The sequence below is a fragment of the Cucumis sativus genome, chromosome 2 (genome assembly GCF_000004075.3).
Source record: "Cucumis sativus cultivar 9930 chromosome 2, Cucumber_9930_V3, whole genome shotgun sequence".
NCBI classification, from domain to species: domain Eukaryota; kingdom Viridiplantae; phylum Streptophyta; class Magnoliopsida; order Cucurbitales; family Cucurbitaceae; genus Cucumis; species Cucumis sativus.
The window spans coordinates 5,702,952-5,721,556 of record NC_026656.2 but is presented as its reverse complement, the minus strand read 5'-3'; the positions used below and the strand labels follow the sequence as shown (position 1 = coordinate 5,721,556).

At 28.4% G+C, this 18,605-nt stretch overlaps 1 protein-coding gene and 1 non-coding gene across 2 annotated transcripts; both read right to left on the bottom strand.

Annotated features, from left to right (window-relative positions):
• Nucleotides 1–703: 703 nt before the first annotated feature.
• Nucleotides 704–9,274, bottom strand: LOC101214599 (protein BONZAI 3). The gene is made up of 17 exons (XM_004152802.3): nt 9,022–9,274; nt 8,524–8,717; nt 6,428–6,475; nt 6,108–6,253; nt 5,555–5,603; nt 5,404–5,460; nt 5,105–5,281; nt 4,496–4,630; nt 4,335–4,396; nt 3,573–3,669; nt 3,379–3,493; nt 2,973–3,049; nt 2,444–2,581; nt 2,169–2,333; nt 1,463–1,576; nt 1,225–1,321; nt 704–1,125 (listed from the first exon to the last, which is right to left on the bottom strand). Exons 2-17 carry the CDS (start codon nt 8,686–8,688, stop codon nt 977–979), a joined length of 1,791 nt encoding a protein of 596 aa, XP_004152850.1. The 5' UTR covers nt 8,689–8,717; nt 9,022–9,274; the 3' UTR covers nt 704–976.
• Nucleotides 9,275–16,366: 7,092 nt separating this feature from the next.
• Nucleotides 16,367–16,447, bottom strand: TRNAL-AAG. The gene has a single exon. It is a non-coding gene; the product is annotated as a tRNA-Leu (tRNA).
• Nucleotides 16,448–18,605: the final 2,158 nt, after the last annotated feature.

Genomic DNA, 18,605 nt, shown 5'->3' with positions numbered 1-18,605 from the left:
AGGAAGAGCCACTTATAGATGAAACTTCACCATATGCAATTTTCCCTCTTTTCTTTCTGAAAGAAAGAAGAAAGATTTTTTGTTCTTTTTTTTAGGACTAGAGCGATGGTTTTTAGTTGTTAAGATTTGAGATTCGTTCATCATTAAGATTCAAATTTGTGTATAGATTTGTTGTGGATTTGATCTAATTTATTGTTTGTGTGTGTGTGTTTTTTGTTATATGGTTCGATGTATGTGTGAGTTAATGACAAAACTTGTATTGTTCATACCTAAAAGTGCAAGAATCATAGCTCAGCTCCATAAGAAATAGTTACTTCGTCCTACGAGAGATATGAAAACAAGATTTGAGGTTGGTATGATCAAATAATGAAGGATTTATAGGTTAAGTTGGACATCAAGTTCATGTAAGAAAATGAAAGAGGATGATGGGTTATTTTTTATCACCGAGTTCTCTACTGTTGTCATGGTAAAGATTGAATGAAAAAAAAAACTCAAACAGTGACTTCACAAGAAGGAAAGAATCGAAAATGAAAAAAAGGAGGCAGAGTTTTAGGTCATCTCTCATACCATGTCAATAATTTAGGTAAAAAAATTTTATGAAAAATTAAATTAGATGACAAAAAAAATTTAGAAAAACAGCTCATAGCGAGTTATTTTAAATTTGCTACTTTTACAATTAGTAAAGGTAATCACATTAATCATATTATCATTAAATTTTTTGCTATTTTTGCAAACATCTTATATATTGAATGACTTATTTACAAAGTACAAGTCTTATTGTATAGAGATCTTGATAAGTAATTTAGGGTAATTGATTCTAACCACTTTGTAGCGAAAAAAAGATAGAAATAATTGTTTTAGCACATGAAAGAGATTATTTACACTTGGGATGAAACTATTGCTCCATTTTCCACAGGAATAATGGAATAAGCTTCTTCTTTTTTTTCTCTTTTTTAAGCTTGTTGAGTAGAAATGATTATATATCTTGTGGTGCAAAAGAAGCATAGGGTTGGGCTAAATGCAAAGGAGTAGTAGTGGTGGGTTTGATATCTCTATTGCGCATGTAACTCAAGAACTGTTCAGGCAACTCCTCCAAAAGTGCTCCAACTAAAGATATCGCTCCTCCTGCATTCATTTCAATCATATCCAAATACATAATTACTCTACAATTTAAGAGAGAAAGTAATCATATAGAAAACATCACTAAACGTTACTATAACTTACTATGTACTTCTCGCATCGAAACAAATTGTACAATGTCCCTTGTCGCCACACGACCTGTACAACTCTCCAATCGGTGTCCGTTATCCGCATCAAGAACCTATAGCATAGCACCATGTAAATTTGTTTCTAACATTCTAATAACTTGATGACCAAAGTGAGATGATTTTCTTCTTCTTTTTTTGTCAAACCAAATGCTTGGAATGGTTGGTAAAATTAAAAACATATAAAATTAAATTACCTCCATTTGTTTAAAATCTGCCCCTCCAACTCCTACTATAAGAATTGACAATGGAAGATCAGATGCCCTAACCAAAGCTTCCATTGTTTCTTGAAGGTCAGTTAAGACTCCATCCTACCAAAACAGATCATAAAAGTCAAAAATATTTTTAAACTAAAGTTAAATCTAAACTGCAATATGTACTTTCTATTATACTTTTAGGACCTAGTAGAGAAAGAAAATGTTATTAAAATCAAGTTATTATTATGTTATTAAAATCAAGTTATTATTATATTTAAGTTATTTTGAGTACTTGTTATACACTTTAAAAAAAAAGACTCATTTTTAAAATTAAACACTTGAAACCAAAGACACATATTAGAGCACACTTTGAAGTGTGCATAGTCAAAAGAATTTTAAACTATTTTACAAGTTTCAAATTTTCATTACTCCTGCTAATGGAAAAGGCACTCTTCATACAAAAAATTAGAAGTTAAAAGGTTTTCAAAAAAATTCAAGACTAAAACTTAAACCAAGTTACACAACTTTGAGACAAGTTATTGTGTAGAAATTAGGTGGTTTCAATTCTCTTCTCCTTACTTTTTAACTTCAAAAGAGGGTTCTTTTTTCTGAAAAATAAAATATAACATCAGGGGAAAAGGGGGAAATTTTAATTGCATATTGATATCATATTAACAAAGGGAATTCAAGTTGATTGGTGACTTACCGTAATAATCAGCAGGACAAAATACTTATTTATGTTGGCAAATAGAGAGTGGGCAGCAATTTCTGCAGCCTTATTGATCACTTGACCAAATAAAGTAGGTCCAGCCAATGAAACATTGCGAAGAGCATTTGCATATGCTCTCATTATACCTTCCACTCCTTCCACCTATTAATAAAGTTGATGTTCAATTCAAGTGAATGGGAAATAAAACCAAAGAAAAGACAGACATAAAGCTTAAAGGGTTGAAGGTTAAACAAATATAGAATTGTAAGAACCTCAGGTTCAGTTGGATTGGTACTCAAGTTGAAACAATGTGAAATGTTGCCATCCCGTGTTCTTGCGCCAAAGCCCCAAGCTGGAAACCGACGATCAGTGTCGTAGAATTGAATTACCTCCCCTACTTCCATTATGGCCTGCCATAAGGTCAATGGTTTGAAATTCAAATCATATTTATTGTCTTATCTCCTACTACATCATAAGTAAAACAAATCACCAAATATAGAGATTTAAACTTTCAACCCATAGAACAAACTACAAGTTATTAGTGTATATTGAATCTTTGAATCTTCAAATCTTCAAATAAGAAGTTAAAAAGAAAGATTTTTTCAGAAGTATGCAAAAGAATAAAATGTCAAGCCCTTCAATAGTTGCCTGAACATCAACATTTGCACAAAATAAGACCAATAACTGTAAAGGGCTTTTGAAAAATTAATCATTTATTGTGATAATAAAGAATAGGAATTTAAACAAAGTATCAAAAATTAAATTATAATTTGAAAGTATAGTTGAAGTGGTGTGGCTAACCTGCTGGTAACTATTCAAACGTCCACTACGGTCAATGTAATGCAATGACTCTGGACTGTAGGGATTTCCGTTAGAAGCTGCAAAAAGCATTCAAAACATGAACACTACACAAACTTTACGAATTAAAAGGATCGAATTTCTAAATATGCTACCAAATACAAAGAAGACATAAAACATGAAATGAAAACATTTCTTTCATTGATTCCACACTCCTTAACAAGGCAAGGTGGGATGAAACTTTACGCCTTTCCCATCCTCATCCATCCTAATAAATTTTGACATTCCCCTTAAACCCTAGCCACAAACTTTGAGAAAGTCTATAGCTAATGACAAGGATGAAATTGAAGTTTCAACATTAAATTAGACCGAAGTAGGAAAATAATATGTTGTTTTTCCTAGAAAGTACCTGTAAAATCAACAGCGACCATAAAATTAAGCTGAAATCCACTGGAAATGTAATCAATAAAGCTGAATTGTGTTTTCTCAACAAAGTGATCTACAAACAGCTGACCTTTCAGAACCTAAAAGCACACAATTACATTCTATTAATATGAAGATGAAAAAAATGGATACTGATTTTGGAATTGTTAGAGATCAGACCTTCTCATAGCCACCATGAGAAGATGGAATAACAAAATTTGCACCACTTTTTTCTCTGTAAAGCTTTTCAAGATCACCCATTGATTTCTGGAGCTTACTGAATAGATGGAAACACACACATGAAGAAGGATGATTAGTTAATATTATAACATAATTTCAAAAACAGTCTCAATCCTGTTCGATTACTTAAACAAGTCAATTTTTAAATTGAGTCTTAACCAACCAATAAATCATACGAAATCTAGCAAACAGAGAATACTCGAAATCTACTCATAGAGATATGTTCAAATCCTAGTTATTGCGTCCGGCTACAAGAATGCCAATAGCAAGCTACAAACCTTCATGTGTGTTTGGCATGTTTCTTTTAATGAAAGTGCTTATTAGTTATAGATGTCTAAAACTATTGTTACAAAATTTTGAAGAATGTTAAACAATGTTTTAATCAATTGAAAGAACATTGTAAAATTATCATCACTCGTAGTAAAATCATTTGAGAAATTCCAAAGTCGAATGAAAAAACACATGAGGTGCTTCTACAGGGAGCATTACTCGCTTTATTCCAAAAATGCATATATATACTTAAGAAATAATTCTTTTCAAAACATTCCAATCACTGAGTTCAAATGAATAGAAACTTAAATAATAGAATTTCTTCCCTCATCCTAGTTTAAGCTATAATTTGATTAAATTTTTCCTTAATGAACCTACATACTGAAAAAGTAATGAAAGGGGTCTAGATATTGATTAATACAAAATAGTTACCCAATTAATTCATGACTGCCATTGCTATTGAAATCAAAGCACTCAATGACCAATGGGTTATCCTATATTTAAAGAAAAAATTAAAAAAAAATTATTAAAATTATTATATATAAAATAAATATTATTTAATGAGAATAAGATTCAGAAGGTCATATGCTTGCCTTGTCACCAAACTTCTGCATGCTCAAGCATAAAGTTCTCCAAACAGGATTAAGATTATCTTTAACCACTTCCGTTTTACAGATTGGAATTGAGCCTCCAGTTTCAACAACTCTAGATATTCTCAAGAAAGGATCCTAAAATAAACAATTAAACAAAGAGCAAAAAAATCAAGAGAATGGAAACAAAAGCAACAGTGAGTTCAACATTAATTTTGAACTATTGGCAGTGGCTTAAATCACTAAACAGCAGATAGTCAAAGGTACTTATAAAAAAATTCAAGGATAAAAGTTACAACTGGTGAACCGTGAAACTAACACCCTTAACTTAATTTTCAAATTTTGTAAAACTAGTGGATAGCCATAAAGGTTGGTGAAGAAGTGGTACTATTATTTTGTAAGACTAGTGGACAGCTATGAAGGTTTGTGAATAAGTGATACTATTTTTTATGGATATTTGCTATTTTAATCCTAAATATAGTGTAACTAGCTTCAGACATTTGTTGTTGAGTATTAACGCTGTTATTCAAGTTTAGCGGCAATATAGTGAAATTGAAAGCTTTAAAGTGAACTAACTTTAAACAACATAATGAAATTTATTTTAAAACATACGCTTTTAGAAAACACATCTTTATTGTCAAGATGAGAGCAACGGAGTACTATTTCGACGATACTTCTTGAAGCAATTGTTTCCTCTGCTCGAACAGTGAGAGACCCACCCAAGTTTCTTGAACCTCCATCCCTATCTTTCAGACACAGAGTTAAACTACGACTCTGTTTGGTTATTATCTGCCATGCCAAAAATCAAAGAGAAAAAACAGAAATATATAAACAGAATGTACGTAAAAGGAATTTTAAAAACAAAAGGTATCTTGAACCATAACTTTTAAACAACCTGAGTTTTTACTTACCTCTGAAAGAACACAACTAGCTTCTCCTAGAAAATCTTGGTCATTCAATTTAATTGTCTGCAAAACAGTATAAACAAAGGTTTAAGCTAGGAATTATGTCCAAGGTAAATGATGTAAAAACGACAAAGAATGAAATGAAATGATTGTATACCTTCACAGGAACATTGCAGTATTTGGTATCAATGTCATATACACGAAATCTGAAACAAAAAATGGAAAGAAAAAAAAATTAATGGTACGTTTGGACGAAGTATATAAATAATTTGTCTTTAGAAGGAAAAGAAAAATGGCGACAAATACCCAGCCAGTAGTTTATGTTTCTTCCTAGTTACAAAATCTTACAATTCAAAACCTATTTGCATGTTTTATCGTGAGCTTTGCTGTTAACTTTCATTTTTAGTTTCGAAGATAGGAGAGGAGAGACATAATCCATTATGAAAATAGAAACTACTCATGAAACTTCTATCTCAAAAGCATGTTACAGTTTTCACTTTTCTTGTATGTTATATAAGATTTACCGTTCCATATAAGCATTAATTGACTTTTTGAGTTCGACTTGGTTCAGTGGTGATATTTTAAATTAGTATGAAGAAGAAATAGATCAAAACATAAATCAGTTACACAAGCACACAACCACCACAAGACACCTTTGAGTCACAAACTAGATCTCATATCATATGAAAACAACATAGGGAAAAGCTTACATCAATGGCTGCACAGTCTCAAAATGGAATGCAACTGATACTTTCTGTATCCACTGTGGGTTTAGGTTATTCAAAATAACTTCAGTCCTACCTATCTCTTGGAGTACTCCATTCTTTTTTATGTACACAACCACCATTGGATCGCTCTGAAAAGAAACAATAACAACTTGAAAACCATAGTAAACTATGAAATAATACAAAAAGAAAATTAAAAATAATAAAATAAAAAGAGAATGTTATGATAACAGAAAAAGCTCTTGCTAGGAAGAAATGGAAATGCTTAAAGAAGAACATCGTTTTAGTGGTGGAGGAATATGTACCTTTGAGGTAATATCACGATCAAGTAATTTTGATGCTGACAGAGAAAGCTGCAAAATTTAAAGTTCATTAACTATGATAAAACCAACAGAACCTATTTAAATTCTCAATTTAGTTCTGGCGAGAATTTGTTGTATCATCCAAAAAAAATTGTTTAAATATATGAACACTCTATGCTACTCTAATATAGATGTCACTAGACACATGAAATTTAACTTTTAAAAATATTGAAATTTAGTTTTGATCGAAAGCAACAAGCCAACATATTCTAATATGGATAAAATAACAATTTAATACCACTCCAGTGTTTCATAAACAAATTTTAATTATGTTTTGGTCAGACTTGAATGAAAATTTAAAATATATAATAATGATGAAATCAAAAAAATTTAAAAAAAAAAGATTCTTAAAACACTTTTACTCCAAAGATGCTGGGCCCTTCAAAAAACCATAATCCTTTTTTATATATATATATATATATATATATATATATATATATAAAACAAGGAATCATAATCCATCTAAACACATACAAAATGAAAAATAAAGTCAAGGATTCGGTCAAATGTTAAATAATAGGGAATACAATCTTCATATTTTAATAAACACTGACAATATACTTGAACTAGAAAACAACAAATAAGTACTGATAAAACAAAAAGTGTACATTTCTATTCATTTAAACATGAGAATTACTAGCAATTCATTTATAAGAAATCTAGAAAGAGATAAATTTTATTTTGTTTTGATCAAATTGAAAAAAACACCCCAAAAGTATAAAATAATTGCAACTACACCCATAAATTTTAAATGCTAAAATTCTTCAAATTTTTACAAGATTAGACTCTTAAACTTATAAATTGGACCTCTAAATGGGAAAAGTTCAACCCTCAAACAATTTCTTTAAGTTTGAGAAAATTGTAATAAAAACTACCACCATAACCTTGGAGTGATTTATGCAATTTTCCTTCAAATTTTCTATTGTTTTTAAGCCTAACGTCTTGGTACATTTCAGTGATAAACTAACCCGAGGTAAAATAATAAAAGTTCAAAGGAATTTATATGAAGTAAGAAGAAACTACAAGTTGCTTATTGGTTAGGCGCTAAGAATGGTATTACTTGGGATACTGCATTTTGTAGTTGAATTGTAGACGTGTAATAAATTTTTTAAACTAAAAGAACAAGTTCGATTCTTCTTCTTTTTCTGTACAAACAAGATAGGAAGCAAATGTAAGTCAACAGTTGAATAGCAATTTTTGTGTTTAACACGTATATTTAACAAAATAAGATTCTTCCATTCTCAATTTCCGTAGTATATTTTAATAATACTCTGATGGATAAATTGCAAAATGGTATGGTGGGCTACAAGTTCAATGTCATCAAACTTATTCAACTTGCATAATTGTACAAATTATAGTAATAATATAAATTTGAATATTTAAATTTTATTATTTGTAGATCTAATTTTTAGAAAATAATTAGAGATAACCCGACAAATTGGACTATCCAACTCATATACTCAAATTATATAGATTAGGTTGGATTAAAAGTTTTGGTATTTTTCGGTTTGCTTTGAAAAATTCGGATGAACCAACCCTACACTCTCCCTCCGAGGGCCATCCTCTCAACTCTCAGTCTCCCTCACAACTGACTGCTAACAAGTTGGTACCCTAAACTTCAAACTTTAGTTGCTAACCTTGGTACCCTAAAATTGAACTTGTGCCCCTAGCCAGAACGGTTCCTCATTTCCACCGTGGCCAGATTTTCATTTTTGTTGCTTCCATACAGAAATTTCTCTCCCAATAAACAGAACGTGATTGTTGGGTTTTGTTGTTGTCAATAGGTTAAAATTGAATTACTAAACCCAACCCATATTCTACAGTTGGGTTGAAAAATTAATTGGGTTGGTAAATTAGTTCGGCTGCCAAAACCAGTTTACACCCTAACAGTTAGTAAGTATTGAAAAATTGGAGGAGTAATTACGAGAGTGAATTTTGCGATGGTCCAATTTTGATTTATATAGTCAAAGTTGACGCCCCAATGCGATTTTTTAAAAAACAACATAAAGTATTCGGTGGGCCAACGGGGCAGGATTTACCTCAACTTGGGTGAATAAACCCTCAAGACCATGGGATCGGAAGTAGAAATCAACGGCGTCGTTCTGCCCACCTCCACTGCTCTCCGTCACCGAGTTACCGGCGCTCTGTTGCCCTCCTCCTACCGCCGCCTGTCCTCCTTTAACATCAGAGAAACAACCTCCCATATCCTCTTCTCTTCAATCCGCTCAAAAATCTTCAAACAAACAAATGGAGAATCAATATCTCGTAATAATTAAACAACTCCAAAATCCCCACTCTCCCTCTCTATTGTCTCAAAAAACAGAAAGATAATCCCAATCGTTCTTAATTCCCTCTAAGAATCTCACACAAACTTGCCAAAACCTCCATAATCTTTCACTCTCTCGTCAATCGCACCCGCAACGACAATCCAACTTCGAACAATCGTTTCGTCTTCCCCACTAATTCTTGATTACGTTAGACAGTAAAAACTCAACAGAAAAAAGCCCCCAATCTGAAGTTCGCAAAAGTAATCAAACCTCGAAAGTAGAAAGAAATGGCTGCGGCTCCCCCCACAGTCAGCGATTCCGTATAAAAAAAAAAAAAAGCCTTAGAATCCGAATCAAAGCGGCGGTTCACGATCTACAGCGATCGTAAATTTGAACTATATTACACGACTTGTCGTTGTGTAACGTTCCGGGTAATATTATTGGAAACAATTGAAATTGGTTCGGAATTTGGATAGCTGTGAAATCCCACTGCAGGTTTATTTATAATTCTGAAGCTCTATACCCCATTGGAAGCTTCTTGGAACTTCCCACCAAAATCCCTATATAATTTCGCCTATGTCTAGGACTTAATTTTAAGCTGCCTAACAAATAGAAATTGTAAAATTAAATTGAAGAGTTCAATTTTGTTCAACATTTGATAATTATATGTATGTATATATATAATTATTATAGAAAATGAAAAGTTATTGAAGTAAATTTTAATATTGTATTTTGGAAAGAAAAAGATAAAAATAAACAATTGTGAAGGATATATATTTATTTTAGAAAAATATAAAGAGTTGATTTGAGGAAGGATCACACGAGAAAGGAGAGTGAATAAGATTTATTTTAAAACAAAAGTTGATAATTATATATTGGAATATAGTTATTGAAAAAATGTAGCATTCCATGTTTTTACGGAACTTTTATTGATTATCTTAAATTGTTTGAGAGTTATTACCAAGTTTTGAGTTAAAATTGAATTATTAAATTAATATATTTAATTTATAAAATTTTTAAATAAATAATTTATTAGAAAAATTTTTGTTAATTAAAAAAATTGAGAATTTAAATTCATCTGGGACTTTTAAATAAAAAGTTGATTTGGAATTTGAATTGATCAAGTATATATATATTGATATATATTTAATTAATAATTTTTATTTTTGGTGGAATTAATTATTTGGGTTTGTATAAATAACTAATTTGGAAAAGTAAAAGTTAATTATAAGATGTAATATAATTATAATTGTTAAAAAAATAAGATAATTAGTAAAGAGGTAGTTGATTTGATTGGATGAGAAAATATAATGGATTTAATTAGGAGATGAAATAAGATAACTTATAAGGAGAAGAAAGTAAATAATAATGATAATTATTATTATTATTATTTGGGTTTATAAACAGCATAGAAATGCTTAAATTAAAAATTAAAGGAAAAAAATTGAAGATTTAAGTGATGAATTTTTACTATTAATATTGAATTGGTTTCAACTTCCATTTTTCGAACTAAATTAATTTGAGAATTTTTACATTCAAGTCACAACTTTTTCTCTAAATTATCTCTTACCTTACTCTCATTCATATTTTGATTTTGTTGATAAATATTTTGGTATTTTGTTATATTTATGAAAATTAACCCAATATAAATCTATTATTAAATTATGTATTTCAATACGTGATTGGATTTTTTTTATAAAAAAAAGGAATTTGTCCTCATTTAAATAGAGTTTTTCACACACCATAGAGTCATTTTCATCTATATTTCCCTTTTGGGAAATTGTTTTGTAAATTTTTCTATCCATATTATATTATGGAATTAAAATAGAGCTTGACCATTCAAACTTAATATATAATATACTAATTAGTTTTCTTTTGATTATTCAAAATAACCCCACACAATAATTTTAAATCATGAGTGAGGTTCACGTGCTAATGCACGTGTTCTTTTTATTGTTTAATTTTTTTTTTTAGAAGAATGGACATTATGTAAAAGTCAATTAATTAGATATTAATGTTGTCCCAAAACTTAAGTTAACTCTCAAACATCAAATACAATTAATTAAATTACATGATTGGATTCATTATCTAATTGAACTAATCATAAATTATCATAAAAAAAAGGATACAATAAACTTAGTTTTTAAAAACTAAAAATAATCAAATTACCAAATAGGACCTATGACTAGAACAATAAAGATAAGCTATATAAGGATATATTTGGATTAACAAAAAAATGTCATTTTTATTTTTTTTTAAAATACCTCTTTTGGTTAATTATAATGATTTAAAAGTTTTTCAAAATCCATTTTTGAAATACTTTTTCTAAATAACTTATTTTCAAAATCCAACCCTTTCAAATGAAACAAAATAATTATAATTAATGTGATGAATATTTTCACTATCAGTTTACGATAACATATACATATATCATAGTCATAAAATTTATGATTATTCTTTCTATGATATTAATAAAAATCCATCAAACACGTTTACGTATTTTCTTTTAAAAAGTATAAAATAAATAACAAAAAAGATAATAATAAATTACTAAACGAATCATAAATTTAAGATTTATTAAAGGGACTAAAGAGAAAATATATTCTTAGAAAATAATAATAAGTAAATAAAAGAGAAGAAAAGAAAAAGGTGGATAGGAAAAGAAAGAAGGGAGACATTGACTTACCTTTAGTGGAAAAGGATATTTGAAAAAAAGAGGATGGTGCGTGTAAAGCAGACGGCAACTTCCCTTTACACGCTAACTTTTCAGTACTCATCACGCTCTCAGTTACCATTTAAGTTAATATTTCACAATAATTCCCCATACCTACGCTTCCTTTGTTTTTCAAAATAAACCATTTTTCTAAAGGGATTTTTGTTATTTTAATAGAATATAAATTAAGTTACGAGGAAGAAGAGAACAAGTCGATTTTTTCAACGTCAAACTCTTGACATTCTTAATATAAAGATACTAAATAATGATTATAAAATTTAAAATATAAGATTTCAAGTTACAACTTACAACTTTAATATTTTTTTTTATATATAAAATCAATATGTAGAGAAGGTAATGTATTATAAATTATATATTATTAGAGTGTTGTTAAAATAAAACATGGATATAAGTTAATTAATAATACAGTCTAAAAACATGAAATATATAATCGTGTTTAAAATATCCTACCAATTAATCTCATCATCTTCAAATACCTTAGGAATATATCAAAGTTTGCCCTCAAATTATATTATCTTGATTGCTTTCGTATGTGAATAAAAACTTAGTTCAATTAACATTTGTACATGTTAAGGACCAAGAAGTCTATGATTAAAATACTCTTCACGATTCAAACAGTCAAATTGTCATTTGGCTAGAAAAATGGGAGGTTGACTTTGAATAGAAGTGTTTGCAATACAAAATATGGAAAATATATTTAATATAAAATATTGAGTAGAAGTGTTTGTTTTGTATTGTAAAATTTGGAAGGAGAAATTTTTTGATCAGAAGCTTATGATATATTTATTATTATATTCATATAAAATTACTTTTATTTGTTGTTGAAAGAATAAATTTATTGGTGCACAATTCCCTAATACAAGGTTAGTTAATTATTGTTTTCTTAAATAATAAAACAAATAGAAAAGATAGAGATATGGAATTTAATTAAACATGAAATTAGAAAATATTTTAATTTATTTTACTATTTTTAAAAATGTTCTTATTAATATATACTAATTTAATTTTATCCTATTTTTAAAATTTATGGTGTCAACTAATAAGAGATATGATACTAAACTCTCTTTTTTTTTTCTTTATATTTTTAATTAATAAATAAAATAATTTTATGACTATTCTTTCATTCAAAGAATATTTCTCCTATTTTAATTATTTATTTTCCTTTTTTTCTTTTTATAATTATTATGAATTAGAGGTTAGATGATAAATTATTTATTTAAAATAATAAATAGCCAACAAATTTTTCCATTAAAAAGTTATATAAAAGTTTGGCTTTTATTTCTTTTCCCCCTCCATTTCACTATTTTGAAAAACTAAAAAGAAAATTACTCAATTAAATAATGCCATTTTTATATCAAATTTAATTTGCAATCACTTTTAACTTTATTAATTCATATGTTTTTATACATACTTTTCTTGTTATAGTTTTATATTTCAATAAGGATTCATTGAAAAATAATTACTTTCCTTTAAAAGTTGTCTATATATATTCAATCCAAATTTACTTGAAACAAAAAAATGTACGACTCCATTTTGTATCAAATATTTTTATAATTAAACTCAACAAAAGTTGAATCAAAATTTTGTTTTAAGAAAATATAATTAAATCATGGTTTAAAATTTAATATACGAATTAATTGGAAAAGACATTCCACAGACTCGTATGCAATTTTCTTTTCTTTCTTTTTTAAAGAAAGAAAAGAAATAACATATTTAACTACTCCAAGTTGGCCAATTATAAGTAAATATATATAAAGTATTGAAGATAGAATAATCTCTATTTCTTTAATGCTGTTTTTCCAAACATTGTTAAATGTAATGGAATGTTACCTAATATGCATATTTTTTCTTTTACTTTTTATTAAACATTGACTACAAATTATTGGATATTTTCAAATATAGTAAAATAAATTAAAATATTTATTAATTATAGCAAAATCTTAGATTCTATTTAAAATAAGAATTGATAAATTTTGTTATACTAATTATCAATGTCTTTCTATGTCTATTATTGATAGAATATGAAATTTTGTTATATTTTATCAAATTTATCATTTTTTACAATTTTTCTAAGTTTTTTTAATACTAACCAATCTAATTGTACAAACAATAACCCCAACAATCATTATTTTTTACACTAATTATAAACTAAGAATGGAATGTCTAACTTAAAAAATATCAATAACACAACCAATCATGTAAGTTGGGTTTTGTAATTACAATAAGTATTTTTAAGATGAATTCCAAAAAAAAAAATTACAAAATGTAATAAAATATTTAAACATGTTATTGAGAATTTGATCAATTTTGTGTATTTTTATTTAAATAGTTTCACTTCTTTTACTATATTTGAAAATATTTTTTATTTTTTATTTTTTCTTAACAATTAATATTTTTACAAATACTATATATTTTTCACTCACCGACAAGTTTAATATAGATATGAGAGGTTCAAGTCTCACTCAACTTTATACTCTTTATATAACATATATATATATATAATTAAAATAATATTATTTTCTTCTATATTATTTTTACTAAGCTATAAAATGTATGTCAACAAAATTTCTGAATCTATTACTGTTTTCACGATGGAAAGAAAGATAAATATTTTTTTAATCCTCCTAAACATTAAACTATATAAAATTTGGAAGCTTAAAATATTTATAAATTAGTATATGTATGTGTGTATATCAAAGTTTTAGTAATAAGAAAGATGGGAGATGCATGTATAAGTGTCAAACAAATGTTTGAAGGCAAAGGTAGTTAGAAGCTTTGGATGACATCATGATGATGATGCGGGATGTTGTGACATACCATATAACCATTTGCCATAGGAAAATTAATGGAAATTATCTTGCTTAAATAACTTTTGTTTTCTCTTTTATTGATGACCAAGATATATGTCAATGGAAATTTTTTATTTGAAAAAAGTTTGACTATCAATTTTGTTTTTAATTAGAAAATTACTAGAAATATTATTGAGAAATAGGAATAGATAATAGAGAAAATAGACTCCCAAAAAAGCTACAACAATCAATATTTTTTAATACAACAACTATCTATGGTTAAAGAATCGAACCTTGAGAAGAAAAATCAATATCAATTAGTGTAATCAAAAAGGCATTCAGAGTACTTATTGCTGACCATGGAATGAAAGAACTAAGCGCTGAGAATATATGCGTTACAAGATTTCTAGATCTTGGTTGAGACTCGCTAAGTGTAAAAATAGCCACCAAAGAACACGAAACATGCGTAATGGGCGTTGGATGTCGGAAGCTAGCCTATGACTATCTCTAATGAAGAACAAATAAAGGGAGAAAGATAGAAAAGAAACTCTCCCTAGATTTGTAGAGAATTCTAGTTTGTCCATCCTTGTCCAAGTTCAGAGCTTTTATAAATAGTGATTACTTATTACGACTAAGAAATTGAGATGTGTATTTGTCGCTTCGTTGTATTGATTATATTTACGTTTCTTCGTTCACACAAATTATTTTTTATACGTGATATTGTAACGTATTCATTATATATCAATATGATCAGTTCAATTCTCATTCCATTTATGTCTTTCATCTTTATTATTGCACGAGTAGCTAAATTTCTGAAGGGGGTAGGGGTAGATTAAATCCAGTAAAATGAATAAAAATGTGTCTAGTTTGTTTGACCTATTTGATGATGTCATATTTAAACGAAAGGTTAATTCAAGTGAAAGTAGTTAACTGCTCCAAAAAGTAAGCGACGAAGACAAAGTCAAGCAAAGACAGGAGTTAACTTAGAAATAAGAACATGTCTACCACATTTTATTACATCATTTAAAATCTATAAATAAAGTATTTGTGGTATGTAGGTATGCCTGCCTTAATTAGTATGGGGATGCATATGATTGACATCTAAGTTTGTAATGGATTTGAAAAAACTTCTTGACTTTGCTCTGCCCCATACTTGTAATCAATGCTTGTAAAGCCTTATGACACTTTCAACCTATCAACTGCATACCACCTGGGCTGAATAGTTTAGAGTAAGTTATATAGTTAATCTCACATCTATTAAGTATTATTTATTTAATAAAACAGTAAGACTTAAATTTATGATCATCAACAAATTTTTCTAAACTATTCAGCCTAAGTGGTATGCACTTGGATTAGACTAGAAAGCGTGTAACATACGACCATCATAGTATCTCAATGCAACTATTCACATATACAACAAAACAATAATAAAACGAAGAACTAAAAAAAAAAAAAAAGGTAATAAAAGTTTCTACTTTCACCGCAATGACAATTTATAAGTTCCTTCGTAAGAAAGCTAAATAGAATATTGAATTTGATTGATGTTGTCAAGTGTGTCAGTTAAGATTGCTTACTCGCACAATTTGATTGCACGTGGGAGAAAGGAAGAATTTGAATCTATCATTTCTCTCATCATCATTTTACAACATTTGCTCTCACTATTTCCTTTTGTTTCCTAACACAATTTTACCCTTATATTACTTTTTGAAAGCACAGATAAAATCAAAACGTTTGATTATCACATTCAAAGCGTGTCTATTCAACATGTTAATAACAATCAAGTTAATTCATAGACTATTTAGAAGTATTTTCCTAACCTTGAAGACTATAGTTCATTTTGAAACTATAAGAACTAAATAGACATTAACCTCAAATCTCAACGATCAAAAGTGCATTTCGTTCTTTTTTATATATATAAGAATAAAATTTCACATTTTCAAGTGATAGAAGATAGAAAGTTTGAAATACTAAAATGATTAGTACAAAAGATTTAATTTGTTGTCGTAAAAATATCTGATTAAAGCTAAAAATATATGTTTTTCTTTATAAAAAAAAAGTTAAATGAAGAACAAATCATAATAATAAAATTAATTGTTGAGAGTGGGATTTGAACCCACGCCCTTTCGGACCAGAACCTTAATCTGGCGCCTTAGACCAACTCGGCCATCTCAACATTTATCGATAATGATAAAAAAAAAATTATTTTATGGTAATATATTTTAAGTTCTAATTATTTGCAATCAATTAATTTGATGGCAATAGTTTTTAATCAATTAACGGGTGATAGTTGGAGTAGAAAAAAAGATTTAGTCACAATTGATTTTATAAAATTGATTTCTAAGAATCAAACTTTTGTTTGGTTTTAAATGTTTAAAATTGATTTTGAACTATTTAAAATTGGGTTTGATTTGAAAAGAGATTTAAAATTACTAAATTATATTTTAAAATTGAAAATCATTTAACTAATTAATTATAATAACTATATTTTTTATTCATTTATTTTTACATCTATTTTTTAAAAAATGTTTTATAAAAAATTTAACTTTGCTCAAAATTTGTTGATGGAAAATGGTTACTGTTCACAAGAGATTTTCGAAGAAATGTAATTCGTGGAATTGAAGTTTGTATATTGATTTGTATAGTGGATACAATTTATAATATTTACTCATTTGATGTTTTTTTTTCAATACAAATTAAAACTTAGAACTTATTGGTTTTCGGTCTTCATACGATGTTGTAGTTGCAAGTCAATTTGAGTTTTGAGTTTTGATCTTCTAGTATCCAATGAAAGTTTAATCTTCCATGTCTTTAGTCTTTCAGAAGATGATCTCAAGGTTGATAAAAACTTGCACGTCTTGAGGGCTTGTAGAAGTTTAAGTCTTCAATTCTTTAGAGCTTCAATTTTTCATAGCTTTGATTCTTCCTTCAATCAAAAATCTCTAAAATGAATGGGAAGTCTCTATTTTATATAGAGAATTTTCATGGGCTTTAGATGAGTTTGGGCCTAAGTTCATTTGACTGTTGAGCTTGGGCTTGGGTCCATTTGCCTCATGGGCTTAGACACATTTATTTGTTGGACTTGTGTATTGACATATTTGCTTGTTGGACTTGAGCTTGAACCCATTTGATATTTTTTTGCCCAACTTTTATATCCATGGCCTCAATTGGATTGGGTATGATAAAACCTAATTACTCAGTCCCAATCAAATTATAATTATCACATTGTTTGTTGTGATAACGTGGTAGAATTTAATTGGCCGAAATTTCTTGTTCAACAGTTACCAATGGTGGTTACTGAAAAATGGTGATTAAAGATTGACAATAGTAGTTGCTGAAGTTGATCGAAGGATTGACAACGGGGCCAGGGTGGAGCAAGTGACACTCTCCATCCCCATCCACGTAAGGAATCCCCATCCTTGTTCCCGTCCCATTCCCTGTTTTGGGGAGTCAGGGTCGAGGATTAGGTCCACATGGTAAAACTTCATAAAGGCTAAACATGCTTTCTATAAATTATAGAGGAAGAAGACTTACGTCGTTGACGACTCTAGATTTGTCAAATACCAAACTTGAGGCACCACCACTCAAATACCTCTCTATTCTGTAGGATGAGATTGGTTTGTAAAATCCAATTTGAATGAATTTTTTGTTAGAGATAATTATTGTGAGAATTCACATAGATGCAAGCTTTTATAAGAATTTAAATGTAAGACTTGTATGTATATAAAAATATATAAAAAAAAGTTTTATTTATAAACAATATATATATATATATATATATATATATATATATATATATATATATATATATATATATATTTAGGAATATGACCCTTAGATGAATTATGATTAGAAGAGATTGGGTTTACCTTCGTGAGACTTTTATTGTCCGCTTGGACCAAAGCATCTTGTCCTCTTGCCTACTCTTCCTCCACACGAATGCAAGTAATAAATACTTCTAGAGAAATTTTCTTTTGCTTATGACATACTTTTTTTTGAAATTCTCTCCATGATTGTGGAAGTTTATCAATTATGTTGGCAAGAATTTCTATATTTTATTGGTAGATGTGAAAATAGTATCGTAATAATCATAAAACTAACCAACAAGGCAGTTTAAAAGATAATATCAACATTTGTATTCGTCTTTCTCGTATTTATCAATTTTGTCGTAGCGTTCCATGAACTCTAGTATCAATCTTCCTTGGGTTATTTCCACTTTGAAAAGGTTAAGGTAGAGTGACACTTTCCCTTTCCATCTTTTTAAGTTGTACTCCCTTAAATTGAAAGGGCTTGTTGAGATCTATAACATTTTCATTTGGCTTCTTAATAGTAGA